The 10,946-nt window shown below is 46.3% G+C and overlaps 1 protein-coding gene across 1 annotated transcript; it reads right to left on the bottom strand.

Annotated features, from left to right (window-relative positions):
- Positions 1–1,423: 1,423 nt before the first annotated feature.
- On the bottom strand, positions 1,424–8,229 carry GIMAP5 (GTPase, IMAP family member 5). The gene is made up of 3 exons (XM_021692906.1): positions 7,987–8,229; positions 3,934–3,982; positions 1,424–2,476 (listed from the first exon to the last, which is right to left on the bottom strand). The coding sequence occupies exons 2-3, from the start codon at positions 3,974–3,976 to the stop codon at positions 1,590–1,592; spliced, it is 930 nt and encodes a 309-aa protein (XP_021548581.1). The 5' UTR covers positions 3,977–3,982; positions 7,987–8,229; the 3' UTR covers positions 1,424–1,589.
- Between the last annotated feature and the right edge of the window lie 2,717 nt (positions 8,230–10,946).

Raw genomic sequence — 10,946 nt, 5'->3', positions numbered from 1 at the left:
TAAAAATAAAATCATTAAAAACAAACAAAAACAACCACAACAAAAAACAAAGTAAAATTTGAATAACAAACTAGAAAATAATATTTGTAACCCATATAATAGACAAATGACTAATCTGCCTAATACGCCAAGTTTCTAGGAAATTGAAAGGTAAGAGAGCAGCAACCCATTGTAAAAATGGACGAAAGAAAAGAAGACAGCAGAAAAACCAGCTGATACTAAACATACGAAAAGATGCTTAATTGCACGCATATGGAAAGAAATGCATATCAAATTGCATTCAGGTATAATTCCTCCTCTATCTAGTTTGTAAAACCCAAAACTATGCCTCTGACAGATTTTAGCCATGGTCATATGCTTAGAAAGACAAAAGAGTAAGCGTATTAATAATTTTTGAACTGCTTTCCAGATGTCACTGTTTCCATTCAGAATGCCAAGGAGCCCCTTCTTTCCTCCATAGTTCTGAATAAAAGCATATACACCCAGAGAATGGAGGCATTTGGGCAAACTATCACCTTTTCACCCAAAGCACAGCACCCCCCTAGTATGCTGCGGTAAAGAATGTAGCAGGAATCAAGGTCAAAATGGAACTTCCCAAACCTTCTCCCTGAATGGAGGACCATTGAGGCCAGAGTGGACCTCTACTCAGGACACACCACATGAGACCGAGAAGGGTAAACCTGAAGAGGAAGACTCACCTGAGTCAGCCAGAAACAGGCCTTCTCTGGTCAGCTGAGAGTGTGGACACAGGAAGCCCCAGGCAGGTGACGCATGGGTCCAGGGAGCCCGGGAACTGGAGCGAGGGGACATGGAACTCATTTCTTGCTTTGAGGCAAAGAAACTCTACTCCAGTATCTGGAAACAGTGGATGTCAGGCTTTCCGCCAACTTCTTTCCCCCAAATTACTTCTATTTCTATGAGAAGGAGTGAATATTATTCTCTTCCTTTATTTCCAACCACTGAGAATTTCCCAGTGACTGCTTTTCCTAAGGCTCAGCCCCCATCCTGTTGCACTGACCCCTTTCTTTCCTTCCCCACCATGCACAGGCCCCCTCCTGCACCTTCTCTTCTTCTTGCCGCTTTCACCTCAGGATCTCTTCTCACCTCAGGATCTCTCCCCCACCTCCATCCTCATCATTCTCTCTCGCAGGGGTGGGGTTGGGGGTGGGCATCAGCTTTTATTACTAACTCTAATGAGATCAGGTATGTTTCTGAATAAAATAAGTAATGTACCACAGGCTTTTCATAAAACACCTGTCTCCCCTCAACAGCCTGACGGCACAAAGGTGGGACCAGAGGTGGGACATCCCCACAGCTTCACCACCCCTCACCTGCCTCCCAGCACGTCCCCAAACATTTCCGGACAGTTAGTTTCTCATGTACCATCACAATTTTTAACAAAACAAAAACAGAAAAATAATTTTTCCTTTGGATTTTATTGACCTAAGAGCACTTGAAGAAAATGGACAGTATGTCTGATGTGACGAAGAGCAAAAGAACGTGAAATCATGTAAAAAACAAAGAATCTGACACAGAGATGGCGACTCTGAAAACATAAGTCAGCTGATTGCAGAAATCACTGAAAATGCTCAGTGTCCATGAGTAATACTCAAGTTAATTAAAGCGGCAAGAAAAATCAAAATGCATATAATGAGGACAACAGTTATCCCACTGCAAGAAAACATCCATCTTGTGACTCTGAGGAGCACCCCGCAGGCCCAGTTGCTCCTGGGGTCTCTCAGGTGTCGCCTTTGCTTTCCCAGCTGCGCCCGCACCCTGTCCAGGTAACGTCTGTGCCCTTCCCCGCAGGCGCCGCCCCCCCTTTGCCGCAGCCTCTGGGCTTCAAAGAAGAGGTCATTGCTGTGGAAGGTGCCCTCGTTCTCCCTCTCCAGCCTCTCCACCACAGCCATCAGCTCAACCAGCTGCGCCTTCTGCTCCTCCCCGGTGGCCGAGTTGTTGAAGCCACAGTACCTCCTCCCACACTCCCCCACCAGGCTCCTCAGGCTCTGGTTGTCCGTGTGTGTGATGTAATCGTGCAAGGACTCGCCGTCCAAGTCCTCCTTGTGGGTGAAGAGGACCACCACGTGCTTCATGACTCCTGCCCCGAAGACCTCCTTCACCCTCCTCACGGCCACCGTGTCCTGGGCAGTGAAGCGCCCCAGCTGGGTCACCAGCAGCAGTACATGGGGCCCCGGGGCAGAGAGCAGGTAGCAGTCCCCGATGTCCTTGTACATCTCTTGGGTCTGAGCCTCTGCCTCAAAGATGGAGGGCGTGTCAACCACCAGGATGTTCCTTCCGTTCCAGGTCCCTGTCTCGCCCTGGCACGTTTTGGTCACAGGCTGGCTCCCCAGCCTGGACTCAAACACTGGCTGGCGGAGAATGCTGTTCCCTGTGGCACTTTTCCCAGTGCCTGTCTTGCCCACCAGGACGATCCTCAGTGAGGTGGATGTTGCAAACCAGTTATCTTCCTCTCTGCCTAGAAAAAACAATTTTTTGTGTCTCCCTAAGTTAGTGATTCTTAAGGTTTTCAGGTCTTGGACCTTCATGATATCTCATGAAACTCGTGGACCTCCCTCCCCAAAATCAATCCTATCTAAATACATACGAAAGTTTGTATACAACTTTAGGATGCCCGTGGATCATAGAAAGCCTACGTTAGAAGCTCATGCTCGGACCCACAGCCCAGGGAGGAAGCGCCCTAGGATCTCCAAGCACTTCCTCTAGAGCAGGGAAAACAGGGCTTTTTGGGGAACAGGACTGTGGTCCCCACGCTTTTCTACAGATGGTGCTTTGGCCAATTTCATGCTAAATAAATATAAGTTTAGAAGGAGGCAGGGCACGCGAAGCCACAAAGGAGAAAATATTATCCCCTCTTTTCCCACCCCCACACCCCCATCATACTCCCACAGCAGCGCTCAACACATGCATCTGAACCTCAGGGGAAAAGGACATCTCAGAGGTCAGAGGTACAGTGACCTCCCACCAAGGACCAGTTGAATGTCCCGGGTCTCTGCTCTTGGGGTGGGCACTTGGATCTTTGAAACTGAGGTGACAGAAGATCGTGAATGTCAAAGACAAAGTCTGGGAGATGCCCCTGGATGGGAAGCTGGTGAAGAGTGAGGGGCATTAGAAGCACGGGGGTTGGAAAGATCTGGCCAACCGAATTGCAGGAGATGACTACAGAATGGTGTTGGGGAGGGTGACACTGAGCCAAGAGTAAAATCTTCAAGGGGTGAAGGCGGGTGAGAACCCCAGGACTTTTAGAGTTCTTATGAGTTCAAATGAATTAAGTTCATTTCAGCCTCCTAAAATCTCTTACTTTATCCTTCTACTGTGTTGGTTCTTCCTTTCCTTAAGTATTGGTAACAAGCATGATTCCTAAATCTCTACGGGAACTTTTCCTCTTTCCAGTTGGGAGCAGACCGGGAAAGAGAAATTGTTTTCACAATCTGGTTCCAAATCCTTCAGACTCTGACTTAGGAGTTTCACTTCCACATTTCTCACCAATCATGTGTGGGTGACAGTGGATGGGGTGATGACCACAGGGAAGGTAGAGAACAAGTGATTTTTGCCTCTTTCTTCTTCCCTTTTTTTTTAATTTTTATTTTTTTTAAAGATTTTATTTGTTTATTTGAGAGAGAGGGAGAGAAATAGCACGAGTATGAGGGGTAGAAGGAGACAGAGAGAGAATATGAAGGAGACTCCATACTGAGCAGGGAGCATGACACGGGGCTCGATCCCAGGACCCTGGGATCATGACCCGAGCTGAAACCAAGAGTCAGATGCTCAACTGACTGAGCCACCCAGATGCCCCTCTTCTTCATTTTAAAATAACAGGGTTTCTATCCCTGTGTTTGAAGTGGGGGTTGATGGAGAGAGAACGGCGACTGTCCCGGGTGCCTGGAGCTCCTGAGAACGTCCAGGCTTCCTTACCTTCAGCCATCGTTCCGTATCTGCCCCTCTGAAGCCCTTCCATCCTCTTCTGGAATAGAAAACGGGAAAGAAATAAAAGCAAGTATCCATATAGGAGTTGCTAAAGCCTGAGAACACTTTTAATGCAGACATCTAAGAATAATTATCCTAGGATGAGCCATTTCCATTGCTAATTTTTGAACTCATATTATACTTTCAAATACCTATGACTAACTTTAGGCAAACCCCAGGCGAAGTTAGCTTATGTTAACGCAATGCACTTGTTGCTTTTTTTTTTTTCTTGCAACTTACAGGAAATCAGGAAATATTTTAAAACAGATCAGTTGATTCTCTCCCTCCAACTTGAAATGAAATGAAAAAAACCATTCTTCTGTGGAACCAGGAGTGGGACATTATGATTAGCGTTTGCAATCAAAGTAGGTGAACTTGCTAGAACACAGAAAAAAAAAACTGCCTTGCTGTAAATGACATTGGTTTGTCTGAAGTACTGAGAATTTCCAGTCCCAGAAGCTGTGTCAGATGGATATTCCAGGGGCAAAGAGGAAAGCACAAGTTTCCTTCCAGTGGGAGGGCAGAGCGGGGACAAGGACTCCTTCAGGGACTGACAGCAGAGGAAAGAGTGGTAGAGAGCCGAGCACTGACACCTTCCTTACCCCTTCCAACCCCCACCCCACCCCCCATCAGGGAGTTGGTGGAGAGAAGATGGTGCCATAACTGAAGGGAAAGAATCAACATTCAGGACAAATTCAAGATACCTCATCCTCATCGCCTGCTTAGATTTTAATCCAGTTTCTTTCCTGGTGGGCTCTGAGGTCCTGGTCTCCCAATATCATCATTTTTGTATCCCAGCAGATATAACCAGAAATCGACCCAACCATTGGCATAAAAGTTTCATTGGAATGAGGCAGGATATTGGGTCCTTCTTCTTGGGGTTAGAAGAGGTAAGTGTGCACGAGACACGCAACCGTAATTAAGATGAGCTCTGAGGCTGTATTGTATTTATTCAGTTTTAAAGGTGATGTGGTTATGAAACCACCTTAAGTGGTGAAGTCCACAAAGTTATACAACAAATGGCCACCATTTGCCATGAACGAATGTAAATATTTCAGCATCTGCTGCAGCTGTTCTGTTTGATCGAGAAGTGGAAACATTACACATATAGCTCCATTTACATTTTCCGGCTCCCCAGTCTCAGTCCCCCTCCCTCTGTCCTTCAGAGGGAACCAATATTCTGAGGATTTTATGGATCATTCTCGTTTGTCTATTTATACTTCTACATACACATGTCTTTATAGATAATGTATAGTACTGTTTTCTATTTGCAACTTTTTACATAAATGATGTTATGTATGTAACATTTTATCAATTTTTGAAAAGATTTTATTTATTTATTTAGAGAGAGCAGGAGTGGGGAGAGGGGCAGAGGGAGAGAATCTCAAGCAGACTCCACACTGAGCGTGGAGCCCTACCTGGGGCTCGATCCCACAACCCTGAGATCATGCCCTGAGCCGAAATCAAGTCGGACGCTTAATGGACTGAGCCACCCAGGTGCCCCTCAATTATTTCTTAGCAAACGTTTAAGCTGTTAAGCTGTTTCAAACTACATGCTTGCTTCTACAAACAATGCTGCAGAATAATCCCATCTCTGTCCTAGCCTCTGGTCAATTATCCAGCGTCTGCTAAAACTGCTCAAATTCTCTGACATCTTTTGTACTTTGGATGACATTTTCTGAGGTTTGGGAACCTCAGAAAATATGCTGGAATCAATCAATTCATGTGATAAAGACCATGATAGAGGTGAGGATGTTGACAATGGGCTTCATCATTGGAAGCATCCTCTCTGCAGCCATCTGTCACCTTCAAAGTTCTTTCCTGTCCCTGATTCTAACTGTCCTTCTAAATTCCCTGTGATGTGATCAAAATAGGTGTTGAAAGGTCTATTTGCATATTAGGAAATTGGACATCAAATGACCTGCCCAAGGTCACCAGATGGCCACAGAGCTAAAGATTTAAAAAAGGGCGGGTGCTCCTTGGCCTGCATATTCTCCTTGATTCCACAGGGGGTAAAAGAGATTATTCTAAACAGGTCCACAAGCCTCTTGGAACACCACATACAATGTTACCATCCCACAGTAAGGACATAAACTGATGTTGACAGGCTGGAAGCCTGCCTTAAAATCAACACAGAGAATTGTATTGCAAAACCTTGAGTGCATGTTTTTTTTTTTTCAAGATTATTCAAAAATAAAATTGCAGGAGGAAGGAGTTGCTCTGAATTGAAGCATTTCAGTTTAAAACAATCTGATGTTTTGACTCGATTAAGTGAGACCCAAATGGAGCAATGTGGCTGACACAAAATGCCAGTGAACCTCAGGTTACATTAGCTGAGATGCAGCCCAGGTGGTTCTCCTGAGCCATCTTCTGAGTGGTCAGACTGCAGGGGGAGACATACGTTCCCCCTGAGGGATAGATTTTTAGGCAGATATTAACAGATAAGAGAGTGTCCAGGGCCGCCTGGGTGGCTCAGTTGGTTAAGGGTCCGACTCTTGATTTTGGCTCAGGTCATGATCTCAGGGTCTTGAGATCAAGCCCCTTGCCTGACTCGGTACTCAGTGTGGTGTCTGCTTGAGATTCTCTCCCTCATCCTCCCACCCCTGCCTGGGTGCATGCTCTCTCTAAAACAAAACAAATAAATAAAATCTTAAAAAAGAACATGTCCAGAGGCAAGTCAGAAATGATATTGACAGAAAAGCTATAAATGAGTCGTAGACAAAATAGTAACAGGATGGTAAAGCATCAGAAAAGACTGGGGGAAGCACCCGTAGCTGAAGGAATGTGGTATGTGTCAATCTCAGAGCAGGCAAAAGTGAGAGAACAGGGAATGGAGGCAGATTTCTCCTCCAAAAGGAAAATTCTGCCTCATCTCCTCCAATGGGACCAGGTGTGAGCAGAGAGTGGCAAGCAGCGAGCAAGCAGAGATTATGACAGCATCAGACAGGGATAGTAGGAGGATCTAGCTTAGGTAAGAGTTTAAGGCAAAGAAACATAATGTACATTCTGATTTTTAAATTATATGAGCCTGATTTTATTTTTTATTTTATCAAACTTGAGAAAGCAGGCTCTCTAATGCTGTTCTAAGAAGGATAAAAATACTTCTTGTCTGGGGGCGCCTGGGTGGCTCAGTCGTTGGGTGTCTGCCTTTGGCTCAGGTCATGATCCCGGGGTCCTGGGATCGAGCCCCGCGTCGGGCTCCCTGCTCTGCGGGGAGTCTGCTTCTCCCTCTCCCACTCCCGCTGCTTCTGTTCCCTCTCTTGCTGTGTCTCTCTCTGTCAAATAAATAAAATCTTAAAAAAAAAAAAATATCTACCTCTTCAGATTGTTGTGAAGACTGTATGAGTTTTTAAAAAAAAAAAAAAATACTTCTTGTCTGCCTTATTCATAAGTATCTCCTTCACTCATCTGCGGAGTCCCTATATTTCCTGGTATGAGTGACACTTGTTGGGTACTTTAGTCATTGTGATGTTGTGATGTGTCTTTCACTGAAGGGTTAACAGACAAAAGGATTGTTCCCATATGTCCTGAGCATAGTCCGTTTGCCTTAGAATAGAGTCCCTCCTCATGTCACAGGAAATGGGGGGCGGGGGGATTTGGGAGAGAATGAAATGGCTTCCAGATCAAAGTCATGAGACAACGCCCCCTGAGGAGTCTCCTTTGAAAGGCTGCGTTCATGGGTGGTGAGAAAATAATGATTCCATATTTGCCATTTGGAACCCTGAGAATCCATCTTCTTCTCCCAGACAGACCTTTTGGACGGAGAAGACTCCGTCATGAAATCGCTGGGTTGTGAGCACGGGGTGAGAGGTTCCCAGCCTGTTTCCCGGCCACCCGAGTCCACTGTGCACGAAACTCTGACCATCACCGGCCGGGTCCACTGAGGGGCGAACCCACAAGGGCGGTAGCCTGGGTGAGATCACAGCAGAGTCCCCAGCTGGGGCCAGACCCGGGGCCCTCAGACCCCCAGAGATGCTGGGACCCGCACCGGGTTCCCCTTACCAGGCGCAGCGCTGCGGGCTCCGTGCTGGACGGCGGCTCCCCAGGCTGCTCTCAGGGCGCAGGCAGCTCTGGGCGGCGGGGAGCGGGCGGCTCTCCCCGCGGCTCTCGGGGCGCAGGCGGCTCTGGGGGGCGGGCGGGCGGCTCTCGGGGCGGCTGCAGGTTCTCGGGGCTGCTCTCCAGGCGGCGAGGGTGCAGCAGGAAGCGGGGGTAGGGTTGCGGCTGGGGAGGAGCTGCGAGTGAAGCCTTAGGTTCCAGGGCTGGGCCTGGGGCCAGAAGGCAAAGGGGCTTAGGGAGCACGGCCCCCGGCTCCGACCAGGACAGACCCCCGGGGTCCGCGGCGGAACTGCTGCCCTCAGCACCGGGAGAGCAGGGAGCAAGGGGCATGTGGCTCCCTTAAGGGGTCAACTCCTGCCCCAGCCTGCCAGGGTCGCCATGCCTCCTCCCATTTCCTTTTTAGGACTCCTTGAAATAAGCGGAACGTGGAGGTAGAGGCTCTGAAGGCAGTGATGGACCCCCCAGGTTAAGAAACGCCCCCATGACCTCGTGGGGTGCCAGCCACTCCCCTCAGCCCCTATGGCAGGAGCACCTGCTCCGCGGGACTCCCCAGACCCCTGGTCAAGGCTCTGTTTCTAGAATGCTCCTGCCTACCAGGGACAGAAAGGCTGTGCTGGTCCACAGAGGGGCTGAAAGAACAGCTCTAAGCACGGGATTTGAAGGACTTGCTAGACCCCTTGTGCTGGCTGCCCCTTCTCTGTCCTCTGACAAACCAGCCCTAAGGGGCTTTAGGGGTCTGGAGCTTCTGGGCCCATTTATTGGGGGTAGGGGGGGGGGGGGGGGGGGAGGGTTGGGAGGCTGTGGCTCTTCTTTTTGTCTACTGATCACACAGTTAAGGCTACAGTCGTGAATATAAAACAATTACTTTGCGTTTCTTTCTCTTGCCATAGGGAGCTGTTGGGGCCACATCAAAATACAAAGCTTCTGCACAGCAAAGGAAACAATCTACAAAACTGAAAGACAACCTACTATATTTGCAGCACCATTTACAAGAGCCACACTACGGAAGCAATAGATGAATGGATGAAGAAGATCTGGTATATATGCAATGGATCATTATTTAGCCATAAAAACAAAATCTTGCCATTTGCGACCTGGACGGATGTAAAGGGTGTAAGGCAAATAAGATAAGTCAGAGCAAGACAAGTACCCTATGATTTCACTCATATGTGGAATTTAAGGAAGGAAACAAATGAACAAAGAAAACAAAGAGATAACCCAAGAAACAGACTCTTAACCATAGAGAACAAACTGATGGTTACCAGAGGGGAGGTGGGTGGAGAGTGGGTGAAATAGGTCATGGGGATTCAGAGTCCATTTATGGCGATGAGCAGTGAGTAACGTTTAGAACTGTTCAATCACTATATTGAACATCTGAAACTCACATAGCACTGTATGTTAACTACACTGGAATTAGAATTAAACAAATAAGCAAAAACCAGTTACATTGCAAAGCAAGATCAGAACACAACACGTGCTTAGGCAGGGCCCAGTCTTGTCCTAGAGAATCTCCAGATTCCTTTCTGTTCATATTGGAAGGTAGGCTCAGAGTCACCTAATCATCATTGTCTGCGATTTTGGGGGGAATATAATTTAAAACAATCTCTTGCCAACTTGGAAAACCTCCCCATTAAAATGGAAGAGAAAGAAAACAGTTCTATCTTTGAACAGGCATGAAACCAGAATGCGATGTGTATCACAGGCGATCCTCCGAGAGATTGCAAAGACAAGGAGACTGTAGCCCGCTGTGCAGCCAAGCAGATGCAGCCCACTATGGATGAACTGTGACTACTCCTCAAGTCAGAGGCCCTGACAATACTATTTGTTACACACAGGTATGAGGAGCGTAGATTTATAGTACATCTTGCAATCAGGGAGTGTGAATCCTCCAACTTTTTCTTGTTCAAAATAGTTTTAGTTCTTTGTTTTTTTGCATAAATTTTAGAAGAAGCTTATGAATATCTACCAAAAATCCCACTCGGATTTTGACTGAGATTGCGTTGCTCTGTTGATGAAATTAGGGGAGGATTGACATCTTAATAATATTGAATTTTCTGATCCACAAACATAGGCTCTCTCTCCATTTATTTAGGTCTTCTTTGATTTTTCGCATCAACATTTGTAGTTTTCAGCATTAAAATCTTAGATTTATCCCAAAGTAGTTCATGGTTTTTAATGCTATTATAAGAGTACTGATGATTTAATTCCAATTTCCAATGGTTCATTGCTAATAATCGATCCTTGCATGTTGACCTTGCATTCTCCTACCTTGCTAAGCTAATTTATTAGTTCTGGAATATTTTTTCCCTTTTTGGGATTTTCTGCATAAATAATCATGTCATCTCTGAATAAAGAGAGCTTTATTATTTCCTTTCCACTTTTTATGACTTGTGTTTTTGGTTGTTGTTGTGGTGGTTGTTTTCCTTGCCTCATTTCACTGGCTGGATGTCCAATGGGATGTTGAACTGGAGTGATCAGGGTGGACATCCTGGCCTTTTCCTGACCTTAAGGGGAAAGTCTCCAGCCTTATGCCTCCTGTATTCTTACTGATTTTCTGTCTATGTGTTTTACTGAATACTAAGAAAGGAGGTTAAAGTCTCCAAGTATACTTTTGGATTTATCTATCCTTTTGATTTGTTTAGATTTTGCTTCATGTATTTTGAAGAAGTTTTAGGTGCACACATTTTTAGGATTAGGAAGTCTTCCTAGTAAGTTGACATATTTATCTTCCTGTAATGTCTGTATCTTTTTCTTAAAGAAAAATTTATTTATTTATTCGAGAGAGAGAGAGACAGATAATGAGCCAGTGGGGCAGAGGGAGAGAGAATCTCAAGCAGATTTCATGCTGAGTCAGAGCCCAATGTCGGGCTCCATCTCACAACCCTGAGATCACGACCTGAGCTGAA

This window comes from Neomonachus schauinslandi, chromosome 12 (genome assembly GCF_002201575.2).
Source record: "Neomonachus schauinslandi chromosome 12, ASM220157v2, whole genome shotgun sequence".
Lineage (NCBI taxonomy): Eukaryota > Metazoa > Chordata > Mammalia > Carnivora > Phocidae > Neomonachus > Neomonachus schauinslandi.
This window is presented reverse-complemented; position numbering and strand designations above follow the sequence as displayed.

What these genes read in the sequence shown, in the direction of transcription:
- GIMAP5 (XM_021692906.1), bottom strand. Translation starts at nt 3,976, where the DNA reads ATGGAAGGGCTTCAGAGGGGCAGATACGGAACGATGGCTGAAG. An exon ending in ATACGGAACGATGGCTGAAG is followed by an intron (nt 2,477 to 3,933) that starts GTAAGGAAGCCT and finishes TGTTTTTTCTAG; the next exon opens with GCAGAGAGGAAGATAACTGG.